This window comes from Triticum aestivum, chromosome 7B (assembly GCF_018294505.1).
Source record: "Triticum aestivum cultivar Chinese Spring chromosome 7B, IWGSC CS RefSeq v2.1, whole genome shotgun sequence".
Lineage (NCBI taxonomy): Eukaryota > Viridiplantae > Streptophyta > Magnoliopsida > Poales > Poaceae > Triticum > Triticum aestivum.
This window is the reverse complement of record NC_057813.1, coordinates 418,286,368-418,305,392: the sequence shown is the minus strand read 5'-3', so window position 1 is coordinate 418,305,392 and position 19,025 is coordinate 418,286,368. Positions and strand designations below refer to the sequence as shown.

Sequence of the window (19,025 nt, the reverse complement as noted above, 5' to 3'; positions counted from 1 at the left end):
GACCTCATCATCCGTGGACGGCACCTCCTCGGCCATGTGCGTCACCACCTCCTTGCCCTTGTCCAAGGGTGGCACCACCTCCTTGCCCTTGTCATTGTTCTCCATCTTGATCTGCGTTATGAACAACACAAAGATCATGGCGTTATGAAGAGCACAAAGTTCAAAGGTTGATTGACATTAAAACCTGTCGTCCAAAGCCCATATAGCTACCCACCCTAACGATCACTACTTACCCACAACCGCACTCAGTTAACCCTCTCTTCTCGCTGTCTCTCACACTTCCTCCTATCTGTCGCCACCAACCCAAACCCCTTCCCCTGGGGCATTGGATGAAGGGATATTTCCTCGGGTGCTCGCTCGGCGACCCTACCATGTTCAAGAACACCATGGGAAGTGTGCTCGAACTTCAGTAGCATCGAAGACATGCACAAGGAGGCAGACGTTATGGTGAAGGCGGCTGCAAAGGAGTTGAAAACGCTGACTCCTGACCCAGGAAGGGCGCTATGTTAGTCAACATCCTTCGCTGGGCCATGAATCAGGTCGACTCCGGCTATGCTGGACAGAGGGCAAGGTGGGCCAAGTACAGGGAGTACGGGGCTCCTCATGACCAGCGTGTCGCAGCGTACTGGAGTAGGACTTTAGTGGTGTTGAAGGTCATCGTGTTGGAGACGGAGGACGAAGAAGAAGCGGTGGAAATTGCTGTCAGGGCACCGAAGACAGGCCACCATACTTTGCTGATCGATCTAGACTCTGGTGAGGACGACGAGACGGTGGTCCAGTCGGAGGACAAGAACAAAGCCAAGGGAACCCACCGCTCCAACTGCCTCTGGGGTCGCCGGGGCTAATATTTGAAACTACTGTGTTAGATTAACCCCCAATCCCCATTCCCCATGTAGTCAATCCGGATCGAAACCCTAAAATCGATCGCTACTAAAAACTCATGATGATGTTATGATCATTCCGATGGCTATTTACCAGGATCGAATCTAAACACAGATTGAATTCGAAATAGTAAGTGAGGAGGTGAAAATAGTGTTTACCGCCATTGTCGAAGTGTTGCAGGTGATGTTGCGGATCCGGTGATGGAGGCTGGTGGTCGCCTTGCTGTTCTCCGATCCGCTAAACGCCACCGACGCCGATGAGAGTGGGAGTGTGGAGAAAGGGGAGAGAGAGCGGCGAGGGTAATTATTGTCAGTGCTTCAGGAAGCAACGCGACTTCTCGAGCGTGTATCAATTTACATCCGTATTTAGACAAATCTAAGACAAGAATTTTGAGACGGAGGGAGTATCAATTTAGACATTTCTAGCGGGCCTGGTTAAGAGTTGCTTTAAGTTAAATGCGATGCGAATGCGGGCTAACAAACACGGTAGAAAACTCAAGCCAGTGTCTTGCAGACAGGCAAGCACGCAAAGCATGTTTGGAAGTAAGTAGGGATCAGTTGGAGCGAGTCAGCCACAGGCACACATGCACGTGTAGTGCATCTTCTGTATAGCAAAGTTGGTTTGTAGGCGGGAGGGGAGTGACCGTGTCAAACGGTCAAACCAGCCCAGGCAAATCGCGTTTGCGGTCAAATTGTGCGGCTGACCAAAACTGTAAGCATGATAGGGACGGGACACGGCCGTCAACGTGGCAGAGATTACAGGCAGCCGACTGACCGTCGCTATAACACTTACGACAATCCTGTTCCGTTCCGTATCAGCAACGTTTATTATTACTGATCAAGTCCAGCTGTTTCTTGACCGAGTTTTCCATGACACGCGAGAGGGATTATCATTCAACTGGTGCCAGGGGACAAAAGTCATGTGTACATTGGGTTGGGTATTTCCTTAGACTTCGACAGATGGCGGTGGTGACTCCTCCTTTTGTCCTTTGATGTTTGTATGACAGCCGGTTGGAGAATTTGACATTGGGCAAAGGCTCTTTACTCTCTACACATGATGTGAGAATGCACATCTGCTTGCTCTTATGCCGGTGCAATCGCCATCGGACGTGCTGCACCGCAGGCACGTAACTGAGTCTTAACCTCTGTTTTTCCACCTGGCGTTCAACCGCTCGAATCTAATCACTCTTTTTTACACTCTCTCCCTTTTATATCTGTATATGTATGTACAAAATTACTGCTAGAGATACAGGTAAACAAGTTATACACAGCATGTGCCGGGCCATAATTCTATGTGCAACATCCATTCACCCGCAAGTGTGCTCTGACTCTGATCTGTGGTGCCAAAGTGAAGGATGCACACCAGCAATGTATCCACCTTTTCTCCCAAACGGTGCAATGCGTCCCTCTATGCCAGGTGCTTTTATGTACATCACGCTTCTGCTAGGGGTTTTTTCTTCTGACGGAACACTTCTGCTAGGTGAAAATCGGAAGACGATATCACGTCGCAGCATACAGTGGTCACCTGAACAGAAAATCAAACATTGTGCGTCAGTCAAGTCTTCGTTGAAAGCAAGCCAAACCACGTCCCCAGCATACTTACTGCCCTAATGATCATATGGGGTAACATACTGGATGCAAACAATCAACTAGGAGTTATAGTTAAAAAGTTGGCAATCACTAGAAAATTTACAGGGGATAAATACAGCAAAATGAAACCCTACGAATGGGTTTTCTCGGGGTTCGACAAAACATATGCGCCCATCATGAGGAAGATGTTTTCCGGTACATACCCTTTTTTTTAAATGGAGGCAAAAGCTTTGCCTCATCCATTAAATAAGAGAGAATAGTGTTTGTTACAAGTAACCCGAATACACGACATGAGATTACTCTCGCAAAATAATGGACCCTAATTTGTTTGCACCGGCGATGATCCAAAGGTTGGCCTCGGTCAAGATGGAGGCAAGCAATATAGTCGGCGGTGCGCTCTTGTGCTTGAAGACTCTTGCGTTTCGCTCGTTCCACATAGTCCACGAAACAAGCATGGTGAGAGACGCCTTTGCTTGGTGGTTTGGCGTGTCATTGTCGCAAGTACTTGCCCACCAAGCCTCAACCGAGTCGAACAAGGGCCAGCCGGTGGTGTCAAGTCCGAGAATATGGTATTTGTCAATGATCAAAGACCAAAGCCTTCGAGTGAAGTGGCATTTGTAGAAGAGATGAGTCCCACGTTCTTGTACTCTCTCTTGCAGAGAGGGCAAAGATCACAATTGGGCCACCCACGCTTCGCCTCTATCGTCGGTCCAAATTCTATCTTGTAGAGCCAATCAAGCAAAGAACTTGACTTTTAGAGTAGCCCAAGCCTTCTAAACCATTTTATCCATGGGTGAGAGAACCATCCCTAAGAATTGCGCCTTGTATGCGGATGCGCCGAGTAGAGCCCACTAGCCGTATGCTTCCATAGGATGTCGTCCTCGGTGAGCTCATCGAGTTGGACCTCATGCAAAAGCGCCCAAAGGGTGAAGAACTGTGTGATGTGCTCTGCGGAGACGTTGGCAGGATGTTTGATCTTGAGAATACACGCGTTGTGTTTGAGGGCCTCCTGAACCTTCCAATTCTTTCTCTTAGACGCTTCATGAATGAGCGGGGCAATGTCTTTTGGCTTGCGTCCAAGGAGCCAAGGTGAATCCCAAAAGGGGGTCTTTGCACCGTTACCAACAATGATAGTGGTGGATGCATAGAAGAAATTCAGGTCCTAGTCACATGGGTTCCCCATCCCCACCCACATCTTGGTGGGCTCCTTCCATTCATACCACGGCCATCGCAACCAGAGGGCACGCGTAAACTTGTTGGTGTTGAGAACCCCAAGTCCCCCATATTGAAGTGGCCGGCAAACAATCTCCCAATTCACCTTGCATTTTGCACCCGTCGTCTTGTCCGGACCCCGGACCGGACCAAAGGAAAGCTCTCTCAAGCTTGTTTACATTGAGAAGGATGGTTGGCGGGATGACCAGCTGTGTGGCGGGGTAGACCACCTGGGAGGTGATCACGGACTTGATAAGAGTCGTCCGTCGGATGGTGGTGATGTTTTGGCCCTCATAAGTTGTTAGCTTGCTCGCAACCAAAATAAGAGAGGGAGACCAAAGTATCGCACAGGGAAGCGAGTCCTAGTTGCCGACAACCTTTGGGTTAGGCGACCCAAATCAAGATGGTTGCAACAGATGGGCACAAAAAAGCTCTTTTGGAAATTGGTGCACAGTCCTGTGACCTCACCGAAGCCCCTCAAAGTGCTTGCAAGGTTATCGACGTCTCTTTTGATAGGAGCAAAGAAGACTGCTGTGTCATCCGCATAGAGAGAGGTCCTCATCATGGCTCCCCTTCCCCTAATTTTATGGAGGAGCTCTTCTCTCGTAGCAACCTCAAGAATTCTTTGGAGTGAATCAATAGCGATGAGGAGCTCAGGAGGACCGCTATCCAATCCATAAATTTGCTTACAAATCATCGCCATTGGAGTAGGTCGAGCAAATACTCCCGCTTCACGGTGTCGAAGGCCTTCGGATGTCAAGCTTGAAGAGGGAAGGGGTCTTGCTCTTGTGAAGGCGCCGAGCGAGATTGCAAACATACAAGAAGTTGTCGTGGATGCTTCTTTTGATGAAAGCACTTTGGGCGCTGGAAACGAGCCTTGTCATGTGGGGGCCAGGCCTTAAGGAGAGCACCTTCGCAATAATTTTCACGATCGCGTGGATGAGGCTGGTGGGCCTATAGTCGGCGATTCCCTCCGCCCCTTCCTTTTTAGGCAAGAGCGCCACATTTGCGGAATTGAGCCACTCGAGGTTTGAAGTGTGAAGGGAGTCAAAATGACTAATGACCCTCATGAGGTCGGCCTTGCAATGTTCCAACACCTCTTGAAAAATAGGCCTGTGAAGCCATCCGGCCCCGGGGCCTTGTCACTTGGCATGTCACTTGTCGCTTCAAGGACCTCACTCTCGGTCATCGGGAAGTCAAGGCCATGGAGGTCGAGCAGTTCCAAATTTAGCTCATCCCAATTGCAAACTTTGCGGCTTTTGGGGCCTCCCTTCATGACATTGGAAAAATGATCCTGGATTAATTTCTCTTTGGCTTCATGCTCGGTGACCCACCCATGCTCGTTCTTGATTTAGTGGATATGGTTTTTTCTCCTTGCATTAACTTGACGGCGGAAGAATTTAGTACTCGCGTCCTTCTCCCTAAGGTTGCAAATTCTTGCACATTGCTTCTTGCGAGATCTTTCAAGCACAGCCAAGGCAATGACTCTTCTCTTGAGCCTAGCCCATAGTTGACGCTCGTCGGCAGAAAGGAGCCTATCCTCTTGGGCAATGTCGAGGCGGAGAATCACCAACAAGGCGGCTAGGTGTGACTTACTGAACTACTGAAACTTCTCGTTCAACTATTCATGATGAACTTTATAGACTGCTGGTGCCGCTAACCATTAACCAACCTACACATATACTCCCTCCTTCCGAGAATACTTGTCATCAAAATGAATAAAAAAGGATGTATCTAGAACTAATATACATCTAGATACATCCCCTTCTGTTCATTTTGATGACAAGTATTTCCGGACGGAGGGAGTAGCATGCTAGAAGATACTCCCTCCGTTCACTGTTATAAGATGTTCTAACTTTTTTCTGAATCGCATGTACATAGACGCATTTTAGTGTGTTTGTTCACTCATTTCAATTTGTATGTAGTCATATTGAAATATCAAAAACATCTTATAATAGTGAACTGAGGGAGTAGATGAAAAGTAACATGTCAACATACCATCAAGAGGCTTCACAGTTTGCATCATCCTCCCCCTTTCTCGAATAAGTTTTCACCTTTCTGGAGAATTCCTTAACTGAGGAGTGGTCTGAAAATGTCAGGGGAGTGTCTTCAGCAATTGGATCCCTCACATAGAACAGTCTAATGGGTGCACTTCCAGTTCCATCAGTTGGAGGTTCTTCAGGTATATCACGGTACAAATGTTTGATAATGAAGAGAGCAGTATCATGATCCCGCCAGTAGTTGCTACAGGAATCAATCCAGAGGCTTGTTAAAAATGTGAAATAGACATGGGGAAAAACAAATGGAAACCAACAGAACCGATGAGTGAGCTCACGTATGAGATCCCAGAGCGGATAAATATGGATGTTGAAATGTTTTCTCCTGCAATTAGATTATTATAAGATTGTAAGCTCTGAAATATTTGCACTCACTGCAAATGCAATCAAGAAAGGCAAACTAGTCCAGCCAAAATGGAGAAGGGGAGGGTAAGCATGTCAAGTTGACAGGAGGGGACTAGGGACCCGGCCAGTTATTAGCTTGCCAGTGGGTACATGTTGTCCACCACCCGAAAGTCCTGAGCTGCCTTTTGAAAACGCTAGATGAGAATTGAGAACACATGCAAGGTGTGCGCCAAGCTACAACATGGCTTATGCTAAAGCAACTGCACAATACCATTTACGTGCATAGTGGAGCACGTGCATTTTAATGACTAAAGTAAGCAACAGTACACCAATACAAAGAGTAGAAAATGGCAAGAGCTTAATAACCTGAAGCACATGATCAACTCGACCATCCGGTGAACCAGTCAGCCTTTCCATCATCATGGAACCATATGATCTCTCCTCCTCTTTGGTGCTCTCATCGTCCTCTAAATAATAACAATTGATCAGAACACTACTTGTTTCTCGCTCAGATTGTGTATAAAAGCTAATAAAAACTGATGTATCAATTACCTTCCGTGTCATTTTTGCTCAGTGATAACAAGGCAGCTACCGCTTTGACCTAAACAGAACAAACAAACCAACTCATCAGGTAAGAGCCATGCGCTTCTCTATCATTCACATGTATCAAAGGTTAATACATCAAACCCCACCCAGATTCACATAATTGTTTAAAACTTTATGCACTAAATCCATATAAGCGTATCGGAACAAAAGGCAAACCTTCAATGACTTGAATTGACGGGCAATAGCCTGAGAACGTGCAGCAACGTCTTCTGTGAACTCCTGTAACATATCAAACCAAATTAGTTATATAAGAGAGAAATCAGCCTCAAGTTAGAAACAGACATGCTCCTTTGTGAGTTCGGTTAAATGACATAAAACCCACCTGCACTCCAACATGTATCCTCTTTCCGCCTCTATGGTAGGGTATAACAACAGGGCGCTTGTTCACATAATCTTCACATACAAGTGGTTCAACTCTGCAACAAAAGCCGACCTAGCCTTATGTGCCATGTTCCCCACTTTGCAACAGATTAAGTGCATTCTATTCCAGTAAAATAAAGGAACATATTTAAAAAGTGGCAAAGCTCTTAGTCCCTTCAGGGATATTCAGCAAAAGTGGTGAAGCTTATGTAACATGTTAATTCATACCAGATTGGCGTTATTTAGTTCCATTATGATATTGCATCTTTGGCCAGCTCTCTAAACAGAAGGTTAAAACAATAATATGCAAGGAAGCTACAAACCTGTATGCTACAGGATCGAAAGGATGAAAAACATTGAACATCTGCCTGCAGCATGGCATCTCTTCAACAACGTTCTTGTCTTGCCAATAATCTTGTCCCTTGCCTTTAAAAAAGAAGCTACGAATTTCAGAAATAAGATAGCAGATCATCAACTGCCAATTGCCAGGGGCAATGAGAAATCATAAGGTGGGTTAAGGTTCCCCACACACCTTTCCAAAATGAAAAGTCATCAAGACACTAGTGATACGGCAAGAAGATAGATGCATAAGCTATGCTAATAATGACTTTATAGTCATGAAGACACCATCCATGTTAATACAGCAGAGGGACACAACAATGCATCTATACAAAAGGTCATAATTTCATTTCATTCAGAAGGAAAGCGCTCTGGAGGCATTGGGGGGGGGGGGGGGGGGGGGGGGGTGAAACACTGAAGAGAAAGTGTTGTGGAGCCCTGCATTTAGTTTTACGGCCTTCACTGGCCCTTGGTCTATGCTATCCTAAACACAGCACAGATGATATTTTTTTTCTAGTTTTGTAATATAAGATAAATACTCATTTTATAAATAAATGGTGATAAATGTGATATAATTTAATTCTAAATATATGAAGAGTACTAAGGAAAACTGTATAAACCACAAAATAGTGTCAACACTGCTGTGGCAAAGCATATTTTAGTCAAATGCTACATACCAACACCAATACGAACATTCCGCAGCGACAGGAAGACTCCCAAAGGGGATCCAACAGCAAAGAATGTGTCAACCTGAGTATCAAAAAATGATGTGATGATGGTATAAACATGTCAAAAAATAAAAGCATCAGTGAACAATAACAACGATAGTTTACCTTAAAATTTAGTTTAGTGTATCTAATACGTGGTCTGTAGGGCTGACTTGTGCTACCTTGCCCTATGTTAAGTTTGCCTGATACTAGGCTCACTGTATCATTAGCATCTTTATCTGGCAATAATATACATAAATATCTGATTAAACCTTCACAAATACAAGCATATACAGTCTCCAAACAAATTTCATGGAACAAAAGCAACGAGTTACCTTGATGAGACTGAACACTACTGATGCTTTGAATCACTGAATCACTCTGTCGCTCAAGTTCCATTAGTTTAGCTTTAAGATGGCTCACCTGCAGTCAACATAGAAATCTAGGCATCAACACGATATGCAAATTAAATTCGCACAGTTGGTGCTCCAAGATAACCCTAAATTTTGGGTTCTAAAACAAGTTCTTCAGTTTTGATCATATATTTGGAGCCTTCTTATGCAATTACATGGATCCTAGATGATAAGCTCATAAAATTTAGCCAAATTCAATAGATCCACACCTCTTCTTCTAGTGATGAGATTAATCTGTCTTTGTCAGGGACCTCATGGAGTTCCTTGGCGGATCTTGAAATGCACTCATCAGCATCTTTTGTGCTTACAGCTGGAGTAGCTCCTTCAGTATATGTCATTTGATGATTCTCAACCTGATTTTCGACTTCAGTTTGCAACCCATCAACTGGAATAGGTGATTCAAGTGCATCATCATTGTTTGGCACATTTTCAAGCACACATGGCAGAACAGTCTTGTCTGTAAGTGAATGATCAGTTCTGGTGCTCTCTTCATCCACACGATTTACATTATCTACACATGAATGCCCTGAAGTGGAAGAAGTATCATGCTCTTTTACACCAGAGTCATGATCAATTGTGTTGGGTCCTTTTCCTACTTGGCCTTCATCAGACGAAACTTCCATCTTAAAATAATCTGTTGGAAATGGGGCGGAAAGGGATTCTTGGTGGCAAAGTATATCATACGTTAGAACACTTCCCAACGAATGGCCATATAATGATACCTGCCAAAAAAAAGCAGTTGTTTAACCAACAGAAAAGAAGTGCAATCAGAATAAGAATTGTAGTGCAAGCTATGAACAGCAAACCTTTCCACTGTAACCAGGATTTCTCTTCAGAAACTTCATATACAGTTGGTTCAACTGACCCGAGACCTGTTATAAATTTGAATTGTTACTTATTATCATTACTTAAAAAGACTCGGTGAACAGGGTGATGGTTCGCCCCTTTCCACCTAAAAATGCAGCAAAAAAAACACGGCCATGACTTTTTTTCCCAAACTATCATGACACAGAAGTTTCTAACAAAAAAGAACTGATCTGACCCATATACTACATGTCACAAATTAGCTGTTGGTTTATATCTGAATTTTCCTTGAAAAGCGACCGGGCTTTTGTTTCATAATTCCGTCACTTTGCTTTCTCCTCAACCCAACATATGACATGAGCTTTGTGTGGGTTCCATGTTCTAATGTAGAAATTTTTGAAGCAGAATATAAGAATCAAAATATACTCGAAGGCCAATGTTTGAAACTAGGAACTACTAAAAATATGTTCTATTACTAAAAAGAAATCAAGGAAACAATGGGAAATAACCAGAAATAGTGACGATAAAGCAAAATACCGAGTCAATTATATGCTGGCAGTAGATAGGACTCATGTAATATAGAACATCATGAACGGTGGCGCCTAACGCTACACGAAGACCTTTAACTCCATCCAAAGTGATCTTCTCGACTGTGTTTTCACCACCGAGCTTCAAACTCTTCCTCCACTGCAATAATAATCATTGATAGTAAACATAAAAGTCGCCAGTGAAAACATAGATGAAACAGGATTTCATATCAGGATAGAACAGAAAGGGCATCATGCTGCTCTGCAAGTGCAATATACTTAGCTACACACATAAGCTACAGTTGTTGTGACTAAATAATTATATCTGCCTGAAAATAATAAATAATGTATACAAATGATCAATACCAATCTGCTATATAAATTAATGAAACATAGAAGTCACAATTCAAAAGTAACATGATGCACATGTTTAAGTTTCAGTGGATGATGAAGCTGTTTAAAATGAGATTGTATGTTAACTCAGCAAGCATGAACCAGGATACAAGCTTCCTTTATCAGAGCATGGTTAATAGTAGAGCCAGCTGCTGGCTATCTCTAGTAGCCATGCTATATATAGCCAGGTCAACTGTTTTGTCATTTGCAACAAGGCAATCAATGATGAATAACAATGCTAGAGATTTCCACAGATCAGAAGTAGTGACTTTGAATTCCGAAAATATATAAATCTTACCTGACAGGGAATAAATAGGACCCTCTGTGTACTTCTTTGATAAGGAGTTAAGTATCTATCTGCTAGGTTAGCGGTCACACGGCGGAAATCGACTACATCATCAACAAGATTAGCTTTCTCCAATCTCTGTCCGATACCATGAACCATGAATACCAAATGACCAACTGGAACCTATTAAGAGATAATAACATACATCAGCAACTAAAATTAGCCTTCAACAGAAGACTTTTTGAAGTTCATGGGAAATTCCTTAAACATGCATGTAAGGGGAAACATGGAAGGCTTATATCTTCCATGAATATGGCAATCACAGATGTAAGGTGGATGGCTAAGGTTAAGCAATTTGGAACTATGGGATAAATACTACTACCTCCGTCCCAAGATAACTGACGTGGTTTTAGTTCAAATTTTAACTGAAACCACGTCAAGTACATTCATGAACAATTATGTACAGGTGCACTCTATGTCACTTAGCATATAATGCTCACATCCTTTTATGGTATATGTTTGGTTTGCGGAACCATCTCATACTCAGATGGATTGGGCCATCATGGGGCCAACCCATAATTTTAGCGATTCGACTACATTTCTAGTCTTTCTAACACCCATAATTTAGTGATTCTACCTCATTTCTCATTTCTCTAAGAGAATGAGTGCTCGTGAGGGGTGGTATGGTGATGAACTGATTCATTCCTTACCTCGAGCAAGCAAAGACATGAGGAGCATTCCTCGAACCAAACACCCCGTTGGTATCTTACATGCTAGCCATATGTCTAAATATTATTATAAAATACTCCCTCCGTCCCAAAATAAGTGTCTCAGCTCTAGTACAACTTTGCACTGAAGTTAGTACAAAGTTGAGACACTTATTTTGGGACGGAGGGAGTATTATAAGAAAATCTCTGATGACATGAAGGATGTTGATAGATGCAGAATGGAATTCAGATGAGCCAGATATTCCAGTGGAGCATAATACTATAAACTATTTTTCTGCAAAAAGTGTGTATATATAAATCCTTTGGTTGGGAGATAATATCATAAAGGCTACTGTGATAAGAGAACAGATGTCTGAAACAATAAATACCTGAGAGCAGTAATCATCTGTTTCCTCTTCTTTCTGTTGACGCAACTCATCCTGGCAGAGAATCAGATAACAATTATACACAATGCAGACACTGAGGCAGATTCGCATAAATAAGAAGATAGCTCAAAGATTACAAAGAGAACCCCCGAAAAAGGTGTCAGGTTCTCATTCAGTCATTCTAGATTTGTACTAGCAGGTGACCGGTGCTGATACGAAATCTCAAACTGAGCAAGAACAGTACGATTGCACTGCAAAATTAGCTCAAAAAGACTATGCTCCTTTTTTGCTGCAAAAACTGATGCAACAATATGACTAGTGAGTGACAAGACCACAACCTTCAGCTATGCAGTCCATAGTATGTCTGTCCACAGTTCATCTTAAGAGCAAATAAGATGCAACTTTAGCTAGTTTATCAAAATCCTCATAAGCCTCTACGGCCAAAGCGTAAACCGCATAGAAGCCAACATCCTGGGCTGATAAACTAAACTAGATAATATCCCATGCGTTGTTACGGAAATTTATGACGATAAATTGTCGATTATAAAATTAGGATATATGATAATAACACCCCTCCACATTCTTGCCATGTGAACGGTAGCAGACTTAACAATAAATGGATAGTACTGCACTTTATAGTGCCTTGTGACCTTCTGTTTTAGTCAAATTATTTGTTGCTGAAAAAAATAAAAATTGATGATGTGGACGACTTACGTGTGCTTGATTATGTGGAGGGCTTGCATGTGCTTGAAAACGGGATCATCTACTTAGAATAATATAGATGAGCAATAAACACTAAGATTTAACAAGACAGAAATTAGTCCAAAAAGAATTGGTTCCTTTTTTGCCGCAAGAACTGATGCAACATCACAGCTAGTGAGTGACGAAATCAGGATCTTCAGCTCTGCAGTCTATAGTATGTCTATCAAACCTCATATAGTCCTTAGCCATCTCAAGAGGTGCTAAATCAAATTACATTTCAATAGTCAACACGATAAATAAAATACAACTTCAACTAATTTGCCAATCCTTCTTGATGTTGGATCATACGATTCTACAGCCAAAGTGTAAAACACATCGCGGACAATATTTTGTTTCTCACAAACCAAATGGGCAATAAGCATCAATATTTGCCAGGACAGGATATAAACAGTTCAGGTATCTCATCATTTCGGGCGATAAAAAAAATTTACTTCTTTAAGCCATTCATAAAGTGAGGTCAGGAGCACTTGATATACATACATAACATTAGAACACTTTAACATGGTTCCTCACCTGGGTAGGATTTGCAGATCCAGAAGAAGAGAAACCACGCCTTAATTTGATTGTGTTGCTGCCTAGTTTAGGACCTGTATCAAAGACAAGCCAAGCTTCCCAAGTATCATCCTCTCCTGTAAAAAGAGCATGCAATCCCTGCACAAAATATACTTCAGCCTTCATCCAACTCTTTCTCAGTTCAGAAGAGATTATTGGAAAATTACATACCAGTGTACTTCCTTGGAGATCGACCCGCGCAGCAAACAGGCCTGAAGGTTGAAATTTACGACGATGCCAGACCTATTTTGACAATGATAGGGTGTTCAACTGTTTTCTGAACCAGGGAAGGGAGTACGGATGCTGAAAACCCAAACACTGTACCATGACAACTTTTATTTGACAGAAATGGTATATCCACCCCCTCTCATGGCACACATATAGTTAAATAACATTGTTTGCCATCATTAACATGATACCCACTGTTCAGAATTAAGCTCACAACCCACTGAACTAATTTGCACTATCTAGTGAAACAGGTTTTGGTTTTTTTTTCCTACAGGAGTGATGGCCAAGTATTATACCCGATGACTAGTGAAGCAAGTTTGGTATATACACTAGTACATTATCTAGTCGAAACTATAAGAGTACTATCCAGAACAGTGAAGACAACGTATTGATCCCGAATATCACAATTTACCAGATAATGTTGCTAAAGAATAAAGACACAGCAGATTTACGTGATAATGTTGCTAAAGAGTAAACACACGGCACATTTTCATACCTGGTACTTATATGCTAACTCAAGTTGTTCAGAAACATCTTCACGCAAGGGAATCCAATCAAGACCTCCTTTTCGAGCAAACCAGTGGCCCCTCAAAACACGTCTATTCTCACCATTCCAATATACAGGGAAGCAATGACGTCTCATCAAATCAACCTGCAGTATAATTATTGACCGGGTAGGAGTAATAAGTAACACTAGTATGGTTGAAAACTAGAATATATAAAAGATTTAAGATGGCTATAAGGTAGGGCGACTCCTAATGCGTTCCCAGTGCTGGGCGGGAGCTCTTTCCCTAGCGACACATGTCCCCGGTTTTCATCTGGTTTACTGCTGGTTTTTCTCCAGTGTTTGCTACCTGTTTTTATGGGTGTTGGTTTGGTTGGTTCACCGTCGTCCAATCACCGTTTTGACTCAGCATCAAAAGGAATCCACCGCTTAGGCTGAACCTTGTTCCTCTTTCTTCTACGTACTCTCAAAGACCTCTTCCGTTTATTCTTCCTCATCTCTAATCTCTCCCCTTTCTTCCTCCGCCGCCGCTCCCTATCTTCCTTCACGCCACCCACCACCCCGCCGCCGTAAGCCGCCGCCGAGGCCCCATCTCCCCTCCTGGCGCCGGTCCTCCATCTCCCCTCCATGGAGCCGAGGTGGAGGCGCCGGTCACCCATCTCCCCTTCTAGCATGGTAAATTGAACCATTTTCTTTGGGAGTCTTGTCTCGAACTTCAGACAATATCTTATAAACGCAATAGAAACACTATTTTCAGTTAAAATTGTTATTGCATTTACACTGTTCTGGAAAATCTTATAATAGTACTGGCAAAACATTGTTCCAGTTTAATGTACAAGTTCACAACCACCATTGTTACATGATGTAGGCCATTAGCTCATAAGTAAAAAAAGATTGTACGTTGGTGCTACTTACAAAGTGTAGTATAAACTGTCGTTGTACCGCGGTTGGGGTTCAATTGATCCCAACTTTAACTGTTGCTAAGTTTTACGATGAACTCCACTGTACAATATACAAGTTTCTCTGAGAGTTTATCCCAGAAAAAAATTGTTGGATTGATAAGGAGAGAATTTTCAAATAGAAGGGAGAACCTCCTTACAAAACTGTTGTTGACCTAGCATTTTGAAAGCCTACTTGAATTCTATGTCAGATGTTACTAATGTGGATATGCTGCTGACTTCCAGTTCAGAAACTAAGCAAGTGCAATGGTAAGCAATATGTTTCCCTTCACAAGTTGAATATAGTTCACAGTTGCTTGAATGTACTATCTTATAATTCAATAAGACAACTATGCCCAGTTTTATGATTCTACAAGTTCTACTTATAATTCAATACAACAACATATATCCTCAACTAACTAATTCCTGTACACTTTTATGTTGTATAAGAATAAGATAATGTGATTTCACCCTGATTAAATTTACTGGTGTGATTAGCCAAGTTGGTATTGTTACCAATTAATAGTGTCTGAATTTTTTTTCCTTTCGTAATCATCCTGTCTTTAACTTTGTGTGCCACTAGCATATCGTTCCATGGCTAAGATGCTAACATACTAAGTTTCTTCCAACAACCCAGCTTTACAGAAATTAGGTCGTGAAACTAAGCAATTTCAGTTTGGTAACCCTACTTGATGTTCTATCAATTCTTGATAAATTTGATAACCTCTGCTGCAGCGCATCCCATAATGTGTTTTAGGTTGGGGTCATCACCGACTATTTAGGCCAGACTGTTACAACAAAGGGGCACTAAGTTCTTTTTCTTATGAATAGTGCATAGCAAAGAAACCGAGAATTGTTACAAGTCCTAACACCTAATTCAAATCTGTGTACTGAAGGACACTTATAATTGATTATATGGTAATGATTCCCCTTAAAATATATTCTTGAATATGCTATTAATATATTTGTTTCTTTTCTGCCACCTTAGTTCAGCGAAACATGAATAATGCTATATGTTATATGGACATCGTTTTAGTTTAACCTTGCAAATTCAACGTCCATTTCTATACAGACAAAAATCTACTGCTACTTTTTCTTGGCAGATGATTGACCACCTTGCACTGAAGCAGTATAGTTCCTTAAAGTTGGTTTACGAGGTCTTCTCATTTATCAATCTCTTAGTATTTCTCTGTCTTCATTTTCAAATGTTCTAGGTTTCTCTTTTAGAAGTACACACGTTCTGAATGGCAAAACTAGAACATTCAAGCATAGTTTGACAGCCGACTAATTAGGTTGTGGGGTAGCTGTGCTCATTTAGCTTTTTTTGGCCTTACTTATTTGGTAGAGATGAGAAACCCACTGATTTGTAACTGATTGTTGTGCATTTCTAAGTGGATATCCATCCTCCAACATTATATGTTACCTTCCATCTTGAAAGATATTCATTCAAGTAGATGGCATTCTCTGTGGTACTGCTTTTCTTATGATGATCGTGCTGCAGATTTCCTAGGCTAATAGTAAGATACTTTGATTCTGAACTTGCAACGATTATAAAGTTAACTTCTCGCGGAGACATATGCGTTGAATTTCTGTTAATGATGCATCAGATTTTGATAGCTAGACAGTAGACAGAAGTTGGAAATGTCAAATAATAAACAACTGATTCCAGATTCTGATTATGTTTTCATGGTCTGCTAATGTGTAATGAAAAATTCTGGAATCTGTCAAAAAGACTTCTTCGCAACCAGCTCAACCTCAATACACTGCCACCCTTCTCTTACTTTACAAAAGAACACGCGCGGGATCAACCAAGGGCACGGCGTGCCGCCGCGCCTTCTGTCTGCTAGTATTGTTATATGGCTGTAATATGGTATTGCTTTTTTTACTTTCAAGTATGTTAACTAATGATTTTTTTTGTCATAACTGCGTACACTGAGTAGAATGTAATATGGATGATAGATCTATAACTGTTTTGCAAACGAAGAAGAGAGCCTGGTAGCGTATGAGTAGTGACGGATATACTAGATAAAAATACCAACCTCATATAGTCCACCTTTCACAGGAACCCCAACCCGCTCCTCCTCCACCTTATACAAATATTCAGAGTCTGACATATCAGCTTTAACCAAGGAACCTGTTGGCCCTTCACTGCATTCCGCATACTCCCTCCACCAGTACCCAAGTAGTGATTCCTCTCTCTACAAACCAGTAAGACAATGATGATATAACAAATATGAAGATTATAACCCCCTTTACATTATAAAGGGGATACAGACTAAAAAATAAACCAAGTCAAAGAAAATAAACTAGCACAGCCCAAACCTATAATAACACACTGGAGATCCCTTGTGCTGCCAATGTTATTGCTTCCAAGTGAACTGTATTTTCAAAGCTGTAGCATTGCACCTAGCTATAGCTAAGTCACTACAGCTTATGTGATCTTGCGTTTATTGCAGCTAGCTATAGCTAAGTTACTACAGCTTATGTGATCTTGCGAATAAACGTTCAGCAGTAAATAATCGGCATTTAAAGTAGTGACCTCTAAGAAAGACGCCTCCAACGCCAAACAGTCCCTCATGCTGAACCTGAAATAGTCTCCTTTCCCAACTATCTCCGTCCGCGGAACTGAAGAAGAGAGCACTGCATCAACAGCCAACCACACAAGACCATCAAGGGTCAGTTCAGTAACAGGTTGAACTTACACATCGTTAATTCAGCAGTTCACTTCACACGTTGACTGGCCGCTGCACGGATCATAAATTACGAGCCCAATTGGCAGATTTAGGGAACCGCACAAATGTGCGTTTTGGCATTACATCACGCCATTCGTTAAGAGTCAAATGAAAAACCGGTTCACATGAAACCTACGACCCAATTAGCGTCAGGTGATCATGGGATCAGCGAACCAGGGCACCGATGATGTGTACGACGCATCAGATTAATTTGCAGGCCTACTGGTACATGAAACTGGATCGGCTGGAGTAAGCAGGAGGGGAGGGAGGGAGGAGGGTGCACCTCTGTCCCCGAGGGGGAGCTTGCAGAAGTACCAGCGGACGTCCTCGCCGTCGGAGGGGCTCTTGGTGCGAGCGAGGTACTTGCGGCGGGCGGCGCAGTTCTCGATCGCGTCCTCGAGCCTAGCGATGTTGGACGGCGTGTTCCGCAGCAAGTCCGGCGAGGCGCCCTCCGGGTGGGGCGCGTGGCTCGTGGACGCGTCGTCCCCCGGGGACGTGTTCCGCGCCCAGCTCTCGTCCGGCCTCGCCATGCGCGCCGCTTCGAATTCGGGGGCGCCGGCGACGGAAGGGGGCGAGGAGGCGGCGGTGGCGGTGGAACGGGAGTGAGACGGCGAGGTGGGTCTCCTCGCTCGCCGTGGGTCGGAAGGAAGGAAGGAACGGGGCGGATCCGGATGGTTCCTCCCGGTCTGACTCACACCCCCAGCTCAACCGCCGGTCGTGTGCTCGTGACACGGAAGCGGCGGACCAGTGGTTCTGTCTTCTGTGGTTGCACCGCACCAGTTTACGTTATTTTTCCTTTTAACACTTTGTTTTTGACAATAGAAGGCCCACGAAGGACCCAACATTTTGGAAATCCAATTCTACTCCGATGAATAATATTTGAGAATGCCGGCAGATGCGGGGGTTTCACAGAATGGAACATTCAAGTATTTGAAAGAAAGGTTATGGCATAAAATACAAGGCTGGATGGCAAAGGTGTTGTCTTCTGTCAGTAAAGAGGTATTGGTGAAATCAATAGCGCAAGTTGTCCCTATTTTCTCAATGTCCTGCTTCAAATTACCGAGAAGTTTGTGTGAGCATCTTACATCCATGATCAAGTCTTTTTGGTGGGGGAGCAAAAGCGGACAAAGCCGTACTAAGTGTCATGGGACACAATGTGCATGCCCAAATATATGGGGGGACTAGGTTTCACATACTTTGAAATATTTAATCTGACACTGTTGGCTAAGCAGGTGTGGAGAATTCTTGATAACCCTGAATCTTTAAGTGCCCGGATTCTGAAGGCAGTATATTTTCTTAATACGGATATTTTGAGTGCTGAGGTTGGTTCACACCCGTCTCAGAAATGAAGGTCCGTGAAGGACGGGATGTATCGAAACAGGGACTAATAATGAGAATTGGCAATGCAGTGTCTACAGAAATATGGAACATGAATTGCATACCAAGGCCAGAGAATATTCGTCCGATAGTGTCATTGGTAACATATCCACCGCAACTTGATAGTGAGTTAATAAATGGTCCAGAGGCAAGGTGGGATGCCGCTCTAATTGGGCATGTGTTTCTTCTTATGTTGCAGCGGCAATCATGCAAATTTCAATATGCACCCGCCACATACATGATTTTTGGTAGTGGAATTTTGAAAAGTCAGGGCGTTTTTCTGTTCGTTCGGCATATAGGATGGTTATGGAAACCAAG

General features: G+C 42.8%; 1 protein-coding gene across 1 annotated transcript; it reads right to left on the bottom strand.

Annotated features, from left to right (window-relative positions):
• Nucleotides 1–1,684: 1,684 nt before the first annotated feature.
• LOC123156023 (phospholipase SGR2) lies at nucleotides 1,685–18,065 on the bottom strand. Its single transcript, XM_044574188.1, has 22 exons — nucleotides 17,614–18,065; nucleotides 17,138–17,238; nucleotides 16,638–16,796; nucleotides 13,652–13,807; nucleotides 13,099–13,170; nucleotides 12,889–13,026; nucleotides 11,617–11,667; nucleotides 10,533–10,703; nucleotides 9,852–10,001; nucleotides 9,317–9,382; nucleotides 8,720–9,232; nucleotides 8,433–8,520; nucleotides 8,224–8,336; nucleotides 8,068–8,140; nucleotides 7,375–7,477; nucleotides 7,014–7,107; nucleotides 6,848–6,910; nucleotides 6,638–6,686; nucleotides 6,452–6,552; nucleotides 6,019–6,065; nucleotides 5,682–5,927; nucleotides 1,685–2,406 (listed from the first exon to the last, which is right to left on the bottom strand). Exons 1-21 carry the CDS (start codon nucleotides 17,858–17,860, stop codon nucleotides 5,684–5,686), a joined length of 2,799 nt encoding a protein of 932 aa, XP_044430123.1. The 5' UTR covers nucleotides 17,861–18,065; the 3' UTR covers nucleotides 1,685–2,406; nucleotides 5,682–5,683.
• Between the last annotated feature and the right edge of the window lie 960 nt (nucleotides 18,066–19,025).